General features: G+C 43.0%; 1 protein-coding gene across 1 annotated transcript; it reads left to right on the top strand.

The window, feature by feature from the left end:
* Nucleotides 1–360: 360 nt before the first annotated feature.
* On the top strand, nucleotides 361–4,033 carry LOC135714659 (uncharacterized). Its single transcript, XM_065238039.1, has 3 exons — nucleotides 361–2,071; nucleotides 2,138–2,422; nucleotides 2,496–4,033. The coding sequence occupies exons 1-3, from the start codon at nucleotides 361–363 to the stop codon at nucleotides 4,031–4,033; spliced, it is 3,534 nt and encodes a 1,177-aa protein (XP_065094111.1).
* Nucleotides 4,034–13,355: the final 9,322 nt, after the last annotated feature.

Here is a 13,355-nt window from a genome sequence, read left to right as displayed (position 1 = left end):
GCGGCATAATGGTTATACGGAGCTGTCAATTCGGCCGGGAGAAAAAAAAAGTGCAAATCACTCCTAAAATTCAACTTTGGTGCATAAATTTGAATTGCAATTAAACCTACTTTAAATTAGTTATAAATTTGTATTTAAAATCATCATTACACTATAAGGTGAGGAATTTACAATTAAACTGTGAATTTGTTGACTAAACATTGAACGTTGAATACGTTGTTCAGTAAAAGCCAAATCGCCGCACGTCGCGCAGTCTCTAAGGAACTACCAATCTTCAGCGGGGAACCGGATGAATGGCCCTTGTTTTTCGCAACCTACGAGAACACAACGAACCTTTGCGGATTTTCGGCGGAGGAGAATATGGCTCGTCTACAGAAGTGTCTACGTGGGAAAGCATTGGAACCGGTCAAATGCCAGCTGTTGCACCCAGCCAACCTGAATCAAGTTCTTTCGACGTTGCGAATGCTGTTTGGGCGTCCGGAAATCATCGTACATTCGCTGCTGCAGAAGATAAACACTCTCCCCGCTCCCAAAGCAGAACGCCTAGGTACGCTCGTCGATTTCGCGCTGGCCGTTCGCAACATGGTAGCAACAGTGAAGGCCTGTGAGTTAGGGGAGCATCTGTGTAATTTGACACTGCTGCACAATCATTCTCCACGGATTATTCGGCTGAATTGGGCGACCCATCGTCAGTCTCTTCGATCGGTAACTTTGTTGGAGTTAAGCGAGTGGCTGTACAAACTGGCAGAAGCAGCGAGCACGGTGACGATGCCTCAGTTCTCGGGCTCCTTCGACAACAAGACACACCGGGAACGGAAGAACGATGGATTTCTGAACGCACACACCGAGACGGTTCCGAAGGTCAACCGAAGCGACGTTGATAGTGGATGTGTCATCTGCAATAGCAACTGCATAGCAGTGGAAAAGTGCAAACAATTCGTTGCAATGGATCTTTCCGCTCGGTGGGCTGCACTCCGGGAACACAAATTATGCCGTAGCTGCCTGGAAAGACATCTAGGTCCCTGCAAGTCCGGGAAGTCATGTGGTAAAAACGGCTGCCAATACAAACACTATCGGATGATGCACAACGACGCGAAAGATAAATCGATAGCGTCATCTTCGTCGAGTTCGACACCGACTACTTCTACTTCACAGCACGTCAGCGCGAGCAGTTCCCGAGAAACCAGATCATGCAACACGCATCGAGGAGAAAGCAGAGCTGTACTATTCCAATACGTTCCGGTCACGCTGTACACTGATGGGATCAAGGTTCAAACCTATGCGTTCCTGGACAGCGGATCTTCCTTGACACTGATGGAGGAAAGTTTGGCGAAGGAGTTGAATTTGCGCGGCGAAAGGCATCCACTCTGCCTCCGCTTGACGGCCGATACCTGCTGTTACGAAGACGATGCCATGCGAGTTTCATTCAACGTTTCGGGCACGTATGACGGATGTCCTCAAAACAAACTGACAGATGTCTACACGGTTAAAGAGTTGAAACTTCCATCGCAATCTCTCTCCATGCGGATGCTTTCGACGAAATATCCTCACCTCGACGGGTTGCCAATAGAACCATACAGCAACGTTCAACCGAAGATATTGATCGGCATGAATAATGTACGAGTGATCCACCCCCTAGATAGCCGTGAAGGGAAACCAAACGAACCAGCTGCTGTCAAGACACGCCTTGGATGGACGATCTACGGGACTTGCTTGTCCGATAATGACCCTTACGATTCGGATGAGCTCTTGCACGAAACCGTCAAAAACTACTTCTTTCTTGACAGTTTGGGGATCAGTGCTCCGCAGAACCAGCTGCTTTCCAATGAGGACGAACGAGCGTCGACGAAATTACGTGACGTTACGACGTTCCAGAATGGGCGCTATCGAGTCGGTCTTCTTTGGAAATACGATGATGTGTGCCTACCCAACAACAGATCAATGGTGTTGAGACGCCATCACTGTCTGGTCAAGAGGATGGAACGCGAACCTCAACTAGCTGAGACGTTAAGAGCGAAGATGGCAGAATACACCAGCAAAGGCTACGTCCGCAAGCTTACTCCGGAGGAAAGTCAGAGGATGGGGAATCGGACCTGGTACTTGCCTATTTTTCCGGTCTTTAACCCTAATAAACCAGGCAAGGTCCGAATCGTGTTCGATGCAGGTCCGGATCAACTGAACGCTCTACCACCAGTACTATTTAAGTTCCGGGAGCGGTTGATTGGCCTAGGAGGCGATGTAGCTGAAATGTTTCGCCAGATGTTGATGAACCCGCAAGACGAAGATAGCCAGCGTATCGTTTGGTGTGCCGACGGAACGATGGATCCGTGCGACTATGTGATGCAGGTTGTCACGTTTGGAGCTACCTGTTCACCCAGCACTGCACTATTCGTCTTGAACGAAAACGCTGCCCGTTTCGAAAGTGAGTACCCTATTGCTGTCGACGCTATACGCCATAGACTTGGCCAACGAGGTTCGCTACATTCATCAACAAGGCGGATTCCACATGAGAAATTGGGTATCAAACTCGTACAAAGTGCTGGAAGCCCTTGGAGAGAAGCCGAATCCGGAAAAGTCGTTGGAGATGAGCGCCGACCTTGCCATGGAAAAGGTCCTCGGGATGTGGTGGAGCACAACAAAGGACGTCTTTCGCTACAAGCTCTGCACGGAACGCAACAAGAACCTTCTCACTGGAATCAAGCACCCAACCAAGCGGGACATGTTACGGACACTGATGGCCATCTACGATCCATTAGGTCTCATTGCGCACTACTTGATGTTCCTGAAGATACTGCTACAGGAGGTCTGGAGAGCAAAAACCGGATGGGATGAAGAAATTGGAAAAAAGGAATTGGAGAAGTGGTATACATGGCTACGCATTTTGCCGGAGCTCGAGTCGGTAGAAATTTCGCGCTGCTACTACCGGGCTGACTCCAGCATTGACGAGGCTAGGATCGAGCTTCACACGTTCGTAGATGCTAGTGAGCTTGGGTACGCAGCCGTTTCCTATTTCCGCTTTGAAAGGGACGGACACGTTCATTGCGCGCTTGTTGGCAGCAAAACTAGAGTAGCACCTCTCAAGTTCGTCTCCATTCCTCGCCTGGAACTGCAAGCGGCAGTCATCGGTATGCGCTTGGCCAAGAGTATCGAGGCAGGCCACTATGTCAAGGTCGACCGTCGTTATTTCTGGACCGATGCTCGGGACGTCATGTGCTGGCTTCAATCGGACCACCACCGGTATTCCCAGTTTGTGGCCTTCCGCGTGGGTGAAATATTGGAAGAGACGAATGTTACAGAATGGAAGTGGATAGGCACAAAGGAGAACGTGGCCGACGACGGAACAAAGTGGAGGTACAAACCGGATCTCAAGCCAGCATGCCGTTGGTTCAACGGTCCATCGTTCCTGTGGAGACCCAAAATAGAATGGCCGGAGTCGTCGCTGAATGGCCAGGAAACCGTTGAAGAAATCCGTTCAAGCGTGTTGCACCATTCGGTTGGGAGAGTTCGTACCATTTTGTTGCCCGAGAATTTTTCGTCGTGGTACCGATTACGGCGTGTCACAGCTTTCGTCCAACGGTTCGTAAACAACATCTGGCTGAAGAAGGGAGGTCAACAACGGAGTGTCGGGCCACTTACGCAGGAGGAACTTCTCGAAGCAGAGGCGTTCCAAATCAAACGAGCGCAGAAGGATGTCTATGCAGACGAACTAGCGGTACTAGCAGCGGGCGACCGCCGACTCCAGAAAAAGTACAGCCTGTTCAAGGTCAGTCCGTTCATTGACAAGCAGGGCGTGATGCGCATCCACAGTCGATTGGGCGAATGCGACTTTATAGATGAGAGCAGCAGGTACCCCATCGTACTCCCACGAGAACATCCAGTTACGACGCTTCTTATACGCGACGTTCACCTAAGGTATCATCATCAATGCCACGAGACCTGTGTGAACGAAGTACGCAAAGGATTCCACATCCCACGAGTTCGCAGGGTCTACGGCTATGCAAGTTGCAACGTGCTGCACCAGCGCCACCGATGATGGCCCCGCTACCGAAGGCAAGGATGGCAGCCTTCGTTCGCCCGTTCTCGTACGCGGGCGTGGACTTTTTCGGGCCTTTCTTCGTCGTTGTAGGGCGCCATCACGAGAAGCGCTGGGATGTCATCGTAACTTGTCTGACGATTCGAGCGATACACCTCGAGTTGGCTGCCACGTTGAACACCAGCTCGTGTATCTTAGCTCTGCGGAACTGCTTCGCTCGACGGGGAACTCCAGTAGAAATTAGGAGCGATCGTGGGACGAACTTCGTGGGTGCGGACAAGGAACTTAAAGAGGCGCTAGCGGCATTAGATCAGAACAGGTTCATGGCGGAATTTACCACACCGAGAACAACGTGGTGTTTCAATCTCCCTGCGGCGCCACACATGGGTGGCTGTTGGGAGCGGCTCATCCAATCCGTGAAGAAGGTCCTTTCCCAGGTCAAGCCACAGCGAGTACCTACGGAGGAAATATTGAGAAGCTATCTGATCGAGGTAGAGAACATCATCAATAGCCGACCGTTGACCCAGGTACCGGTGGATGATTATTCATCACCGGCGCTTACACCGAACCACTTCTTACTAGGTTCGTCGGACAAATTGAAGCCACTGGTCCCGTATGACGAATGTCCGTTGATGCTGCTTTTTTGGAAACGCTGGGTGGACGAGTACTTGCCAACAATCACGCGTCGTACGAAGTGGCACTACCCGGTGAGGCCGATTGCGGTTGGAGAAGTTGTCGTCGTGGCCGATCCATGCTTGCCGAGAAATTGCTGGCCCAAGGGTCGAGTGGTTTCGGTGAAAACATCAGCTGATGGACAGGTTCGGTCAGCGGCAGTTCAGACCACCACTGGACTGTACGAGAGGCCTGCGACCAAGCTAGCTGTATTGGACGTAGGTGTAAACGGGAGTGGGTCGGACCAAGGTCCAACCACTGGGGGGGACTGTTGCGTGCGCCCCTCGTGCGACGCCACACCTACTAATCTATCTCATGAATGCAGTGGCGCCGCATTGAAGCTGACAGCGGCATAATGGTTATACGGAGCTGTCAATTCGGCCGGGAGAAAAAAAAAGTGCAAATCACTCCTAAAATTCAACTTTGGTGCATAAATTTGAATTGCAATTAAACCTACTTTAAATTAGTTATAAATTTGTATTTAAAATCATCATTACACTATAAGGTGAGGAATTTACAATTATACTGTGAATTTGTTGACTAAACATTGAACGTTGAATATAAACACATCTAGGTCCACTTACAAATCATTGTACAGCACCACACTACATAGAAGTTTACAATCTGACGTAATGCTACGTAGTTTGTTGACAACCCCGCAATGTTCAAATACAAACAATGGAATTGATTTACATTCTAGGAACTTGGCTGCTATTTATTGAAACGCAAGCTGTTTTTATTCTGATCAAAAAGTCTTTTGTAGAGCAAACATTCAGAGCTGCGGCATGGTTGACGTCCAAGTTCATTTTACGTTCATTTTTCATTTTCAAACAATTAATACATTTCAATACAGTTGACGTACACTTCAACGTTTTGTGTTGTTGGCTGCACCTACAGCATCTCTCACATTTTTTGCAATCCATGGTCTTGTGCCAGAATTCTCCACATTTGAAGAATTTCAACACATTAATCGCGGGAACTATCGGGCACCGATCAAGCCCTATATTTACTTTTTTCGCACATAACAAACATTTATGCGTATCGACATCGACTTCAATTGCAACATTTAACTTTTTTTAAGTGAAGCGTAGATTTTCAATCTGTTAACTATTTTTACACCATTTATAGCGATGTCTTTATTTTGACTTTTTAAGTAGTCAATGAAGCCATCGGAGGAATTAGCTCCTGTTGCACACTCAACAATAATAGAGCCATCTTTACCATTCCTAAAATTACTGATTTTGTGTGTTTTTGGATCAAACTGTGTTTTCAAAAACTTCAAAAACAAAGTATCTTCGCAAGCTTGTTTGGACTCTTTTGGTTTAATCACAATGACAAAGACAATGACAATGAGTCTGACGATTACTCTGTTTGTTACTGTTACTGTTACTAAAAAAAACGCAAATTGATCAAGAACCAGATGCAGCTGCAACCGTTCTCCTACTCCTATCCACTGAATGATCACTACGGGGCACACGTAAGATCAATTATACCGCGGCACAAGCACAATTTCACACTTAATTAATCGAATATTTATCACAGCACTGCGAAATAAACTATAACGTTCGCCATTACAAATACCAATAGTTTAAATGCAAAAAAAAAACTAAAAAAAAAGTTGCTCTAGGCCCCCCGACCGATTATTTAAATCGAGGTCGCAAATGATAGGTAAAACCCTATTCTAACATGTGTGCAAATATCAGATTTGCTAAATATTTTATGTTGAAGTTGTTCTACAAAACACACTGTGTGCAGAATTTGGCCAAATTTTCTTTGTTCATTAAGTCGAAACCCTGATCTAATACTTACAGATCTTAAACTTTGCCTGCAGCTCGAGTGCTGAGCAAACTTCCAGAGCTCTACCAATTGCAGTTTTTAGATGCGTACTGTATTCTGGGACCCCCAGAAAACGAGGAGATTTATTGGTGAAAAAACACTACCCCATCCAGCAGTTCACATGGCATCCATACACAATTCCCCGAAACTCAAAACCCCAGCCAGCCGCTCACAGCAAGCAGCATTTACCGAACCAACAGGACAGTTGACCACCGTCGTAGATAGATGGAGGGCTCGCAGCGAGGAATGAGACAATATGGCCCTTTAAGTGGCTTCATATCGATCAACTCGAGATGATTGATTATTGGCAGAGAGACGATTTTTCTTCCCTGCATGGTGCTGTCCTGTTTCGTTTCGTTTTCATGAAACCGAAACGATGACGGTCACGGTGAATGAAAATCTACATAAAGCCAGCTAGCGAGCAGCCGGCAGCAGGCAGCATCAGTTGTTTTGCTTCTTAGCCAGTTGGAAATCTTGAAAGACCCTTGAAAGAACGAGCGACTAAGGATGCAAATGAGGCAACTTTTGGCTGCCACTCGGTTGGAAGCTCACTGCTCGACATGAATAAGGGGGAATTGAGGGATTCAACAATGTTATTAAGCTGGTATGATGTGTGGCTTTTGTGGAGTTTTTGTAGATTTCTTCCCTCAGAAATAAATAATACCACGTGAAATTTACGGTTTATTTCGTGAAACTTGAACGCTTTACTAAAATAACGCACCATGCGGCTCCTTGAAGAAAGCTTCCGATGACGTGCCTGAGTGAAAATCGGTAATTTTACAGCGCAAATAAGTCACAGTGGAATTCATAAATCACATCTCCCGTTAAAATTTATTTGAAATGAATTATTATTTGAATACCGAAACCAAGACCCCAACCCCCTTTTTAATCAGCCAGTTCGCAACGATCGCGTTGGGATTGGAAGATAAAATGTGAATATTATTATTGTTTGTTTTCCTCTTGCCATCCTGGCAGTCAGTGGGGCAAGATATACAAATACCGATAGACCTACCCATCCTTCGGTGGGCACCAAAGGGAATGGGCTCCGTGAAAGCTAATTTTTCCGCCCGGCGATGATGGTGGTGCCTGGAATCATTAATTTGGCGGGGCGAGTCTGTATTGACGTGGGATCGGTGATTATTTTTTTGTTCGCCCCCCCTCCCTCCATCAGGTTCACGAGCTAGGCCATCGACAACGTTCCTTCGGCAGCAGCAGCCAAATGCAAACAGCCGAAAAGATGAGCGGAAAGATTACGTCAATTTGGGGCGTCGATGATGGCGCGCGAGCATAAGAAGGCTTTTAGGTCCCGTGCAAAAAAAAAACACTGGTTTCACTCGAAGCGGAGAGAGGATATTGGTTTGACCGTGGCGTGGCCTGATCTGACCGAACCGGAAGGAAGGTTCTTTTCGTTCTGCCCTGTCAAGCTGGAATACTCGTGGGGAAGATATTAATTAGAAAAAAGCGCAAAGGCGATAGGACAGAAATTGAATGCGATGAATCATGTTGATCGCTTTTTTCGCTTAAAAGAATAATTTATTCACGTGCCGGGGTTCAACTTGATTCCGGGGAACGAACGTTCGGCGGCCTGGGGGATAAGTGGACCATTTTCTCATTACCGCTTTTTCCACCGGATATTAAGAGGAGAAAAAGTTTTTAATGAATTGCTTAAAACAATATGTCGATTCAGTATCGGTGAACATGATTTTATCACATTTATGGGAATTTGGATGACTGGAGATCTAGTGATCATTTAGCAGATTTGGTAATACACAACTACTGATTTTTTACAAATGTTACAATAATTTTGTTACTGTTTTGAAAATTTTCTCATCATTCGCATAAGCGTAAATAGTTTCCTTTTAACATAAACTTGATTTTCCGTAAACTTGCTTGCAAAAGCCTATAGATCTTGAAGCATTTTTTTTTTTAATTTGATTTCCTCGATTGGATAAAGGGTTTTCAACCCTTTTTACCTTCCTAGAGATTCCCTGATTTTCTAATCCAAAAATGAATTCCCTGATATTCTCTGATTTTCCAGATTTTTTACAGGTGTCAACATCCTGAAATAGCTTGAAGAATTAGTTTCTATAAATTCAGGGAAGTTCCACCATTTTAAATCACATTTCTAGTACTTCAGTGACATAATTGGAACCGCGTAATTTTTTTGGATTAAGAATTTCAGGACAAGAGAAGTCTTGCCCTGCGCTTCGGTCAGAGAACGTATAGGGCGTCGTTGTGCCAATTTGGTCGTGGCACATTTTGAGTATGAGAGATTAATTGTAGTTAGATCAAAAGTGCCTGAGAAAAATGCAAGTACTTTCGCAGACTACCCGAAGTTGCTATGGTGAAGGTATGATCACAGACAAGCAGACACAACGATCTAAGGAAGGAAATTGCCAGTTAAGCACGGAATGAAATACTAGTCCAAGGGATTCCAAAATAAGCTATTAACGGCGGCGGAAAAGCAAAATATGGTGAGAGCTGTCCAAATTATTATTTACAAATCAAATATCAAAATTAAACTAAATACATGTCAGGTTTGAAAAAAAAAAATATTTTTGAACCTGGAAGAATGTATGTATAACCAATATCCATTTGATAACGGTGATGCATACATGCGGGGCTTATTGTGAGTGAAAGTAACCGGAATGGGCGTGACTCTCCAGACATTCTGAAATGGGTTGCTGTATCTGCAATAGAGCTATCACCTTCTAACTCCCGGACTAAAGCTGTCTACAATGACCATAAATGCGAAATTGTAGAGAGAGTTCTTCCATAATAACACTGCCGGCCAGTGGGGGTTAGAGGGAATACACAACCATACAGAGAACCACATCTAACCTTAGAGAAGTCTTGATAATTTCAGGGAACTCCAAAGAACTCGAAAGAAGTTAAGAAATCTTCAGTAAACAATAGGGTACTTCTCAGTAGTCCAGCGTTGAATTAGTTCTGAGAATTCCAGAAAAATTACGAGCGCGTCCTAAATATTAGAAAAATCGCTTCAACTTGAGAGAAGTTTCATGAATATCTAGTAAAGTGGACCAAAGTAAAGAGTTCAAATAAATTTGGAGATTTGAAGGGAATTTCGTGAGAGCCCCAGCACGAACCGCTGCGTCATCTGAGATATAATAAAGTGAGTTGTTGTCTCGCCTACTGTTGGAGTTTTCAGTGCCAGCTGACTGACTTGAATACGAAACACAACACCTTGATGAATTTTAAATTAGTGTTTGCCCGCATGGTATTCCAACACACTTGTGGCGCAGTGGTTAGCGTTCGTAGATCGCATGCCGAATACACGGGTTCGAATCCAGGAAATTACTTTTTAATTATGTTTTTATGTTTGGATAGAATGTTGATGCACTGCATTAATATAAGAATTATGATTTATTCGGGCCACTGATCATTTCATATTTACGTACATTAAATTTTGTTACTAATGAAGACTTGTGCGGATTGCTTCATTTGGCTTGAAAGTTCTGTCGGAATTTTATTTGAACTTTATAGAACTTGAAAGTTCTGTCAGAGCTTTATTTAAACTTTATGGAACTTGAAAGTTCTGTCGGAACTTTATTTGAACTTAATGGAACTTGAAGGTTCGGTCGGAACTTTGTTTGAACTTTACCGAACTTGGATGTGATTTTAATCTTTGAATGCGGAACTTTTGGTTATTTGGGATATAACAGTGGTTGTGGGTTTGGAATATCAAAGTTAGGATCTGGTTTAACATCGTGTTTACGAAAGTATTTACGTCTCAAAAATCGGTAGCTAACAAAACGAATTGATTGGATTGTACGAATGACTCTCTTCCCTGTAAGTATTTTCAACATTACATTACAATTATGGGCTCTCATTTAAGTGGGCGCATGAATTTAAGGTGGTCGGGGGCACACAGAAATCCACACTTACTAACAGGTTTTGTTAATGTTCCATAAAATATGTTAAAGGTGAATTCTTTTACCGGTATAATTAGTTACAGTCAAGATTCCTATAGTACGGATTCGTTCTTGCCGGATTTCTATAGTACTGTTGTCACTAGATTCGGTCGATTTCGACGACGTATCATTTGAACATTGGGACCTAACACTGTTTGTACGATAATTTGAAGCAACCAAAAGTTCCGCATTCAACGATAAAACTCACTTTCAAATTTCATAAAGTTCGAATAAAGTTTTGACAGAACTTTCAAGTTCCATAAAGTCCCAATAAAGTTCCGACAGAACTGTCAAGTTTTCATAAAGTTCAAATAAAGTTCCGACCGAACTTTCTTATCAAGCATCCGCATTCAACTAAAAAACCTACTTTCAAGTTCCATTAAGTGCATATGAAGTTCCAACACAACTTTCTGGCTACTTTAGAAGCTATGGAAAGCATTTCTTAGGAACTTCAGGCTCCAAAAAGTTCCGATGCGTACTCTTAGCAACTTGAAGTTTAAAAAAAAGTTCCAAAAAGCATCCCTAAGCACTTCTTAGGAACTTCAGGCAAGGCTGAAAATATGGCCACAAAAATTTTCCTAACAAGCTCCCAGCGAAACTTCTTAGCAACTTTGAAGTTTCTTAAAAGGTCCATCATAGCCCACACGAAACAATCCGCGCAAGTCTTTATTAATAACAAAATTTTATGTACGTTAATATGAAATGGTCAGTGACTCAAATAAATCATAATTCTTATATTTATGCAGTACATCCAAACATAAAAAATAAAGAGCAATTTCCTGGACATGGGTTCGAGTCCGGTATGCAATCTACGAACGCTAACCTCTGCACCACAAGGGTATTGGAATACCATGCGGGCAAACACCAATTTAAAATTCATCAAGGTGTTGCGTTTCGTATTCAAGTCAGTCATCTGGCAATGAAAACTCCAACAGTAGGCGGGACAACAGCTCACTTTTCTGTATCTCAGAAGGCGTAGCGGTTCGTGCTGAGGCTCTCACGCAGAAGGACAGGGTTTAATTCTTCAAACAGCTCTAATACTACTACTAATGCTGATAAATCAATACACGTTCATATCTGCCTTTAGAAATAATTTTCATATTACCCTGAATTTAGAATTAACTTTCATTAAAAAGCAAATTAAATTTAAAATTGGTGTAGAGGACAAAAACTTTTTTAATTTATTTTCTAAAAGTTCCGTTCAAGCTGCTTAGAATGCTCTTCAATTATGGTACCGGAACTTTTAAGTTCTTATAAAGACTTAAAAATGAAGCTGCTTAGAATTCTATAGACCACCTTCAACCAAGCTGCTTAAGCCACAAATAGCCTTTTAGCAGAACTTTTGGGAACACCTTTTGGAAACATTCAGATTACGGTAGTTCACAAGTCTGGTCCTGTGGAAGATCCGGAACATCCGTAAAATTGGTCCATTCATGAAACTGATCCTAGAGCTCCGTGGTTTTTATCTACGCTACTCATAGTTATCTTATCAGAATGAATTCGGAGTTGTAACCGGAATATTGCCTCTGGGGACTACGGGATGGTCCAATGAAAGATCCGACACATTCCTAAAAGTGGTCAATTCATGAAATTGATCGTAGAGCTTCGCGGTTTTTTTTCTAAGCTATCTAAGCTATATTTTATCCGTAAAAGTGGTAAATTCATGATACTCATCCATGACCTTTGGAAGATCCGGAACATTCGTAAAAGTGGTCAATTTATGAAACTGGTCCTAGAGTTTACCTAGAGGTCTGACAGTTTACAGTTTAGACGTCTTATCAGAATGAATTATGAACGAAGGGAACCACATGATAATCCACCGAATGACCCTGAACATCCTTAAAAGTGGTCCATTAATTAAACTGATTCAAGAGCTCCATATTTTTTTCTCGATACCTCTAAAGACGTCTTATCAGAATGAATTCAGAGTTTATGACCGGAATACGGGACAACAGGATGGTCCTCCTGAAGATCCCAAACATCAGTTAAGGGGTCAATTCATGAAACTTATCCTAAACCTTTTGACCTAACCCTAGTTTTTTCGAAACCTCTCGTAGACATCTTATGAGAATTAATGTGAAGTTGTGACCAGCATATAGACTCTTGTATCCACGTAATGGTCTACCAAAAGATCCGGAACATCCGTAAAAATGGTCAATTCATGAAACTCATAGACGTCTTTTCAAAATGAATTCAGAGTTGTGACCGGAATGGAATGGACCTCTCGAAGATCTGTAACATCCATAAAATGATCAATTAATGAAAATGAGTCTAGAGCTCAATGATTTTTCATTTTCAATGAAGATCCTGAATATCCGTAATTCATGAAACTAAAACTAGAGCTTCACCAATATTCGAAACCAGTCTTATTACTATGAACTCGCAATTGTGATCGGAAAATAGCCCATTGGAACAACGTAATGGTCCTCCGGATGATCCGAAACATCCGAGAAAGTGGTCAACTCATGAAACTGATCCTTAAACTCCGCTGTTTTTTTTTTCGAAAACACTCATATACGTCTCATCAGTATGAATTAGAAGTTTGGACCGGAATATGTTAACCACTTAAAGTATACTTTAGTTTAATCTGATAAATATGTTAAATATTTCACACGCTAAAAAATATTACCCAATCCTCCAAAAAGTGCACATTAGACTGATGCAAAATTTGAAATTTTCACTCCACAGTGCTTAATCGGTTCCAAATTGGGTCCTGCTTAGCCTCCCAGAATTTGAACTACTTTAGTAAGAAACTGACTTGGCACAAACCATTTGAATTTTATATGGGAATTACTATGGAAAAACTTATGTTTTTGTTCATATCAATCTAACAATTCACCACATCACTATGCTTTTAAAAATGATAGCAGAGGTTGTAGAAA

The sequence above is a fragment of the Ochlerotatus camptorhynchus genome, unplaced genomic scaffold (assembly GCF_037179485.1).
Source record: "Ochlerotatus camptorhynchus isolate MF236.1 unplaced genomic scaffold, CSIRO-AGI_Acam_v1.1 ptg000689l, whole genome shotgun sequence".
In the NCBI taxonomy this organism is placed as follows: domain Eukaryota; kingdom Metazoa; phylum Arthropoda; class Insecta; order Diptera; family Culicidae; genus Ochlerotatus; species Ochlerotatus camptorhynchus.
Note: the sequence above shows the minus strand (reverse complement) of the source record. Positions and strands in the feature narration are given on the sequence as shown.

Excerpts from the sequence above, each read along its gene's own strand:
- LOC135714659 (XM_065238039.1), top strand. The coding sequence starts at position 361 with ATGGCTCGTCTACAGAAGTGTCTACGTGGGAAAGCATTGGAACCGGTC. Across the intron at positions 2,072-2,137 it reads CAAGCTTACTCCGGAGGAAA|GCAAGGTCCGAATCGTGTTC; the intron begins GTCAGAGGATGG and ends CTAATAAACCAG. Across the intron at positions 2,423-2,495 it reads AAACGCTGCCCGTTTCGAAA|GCGGATTCCACATGAGAAAT; the intron begins GTGAGTACCCTA and ends TTCATCAACAAG.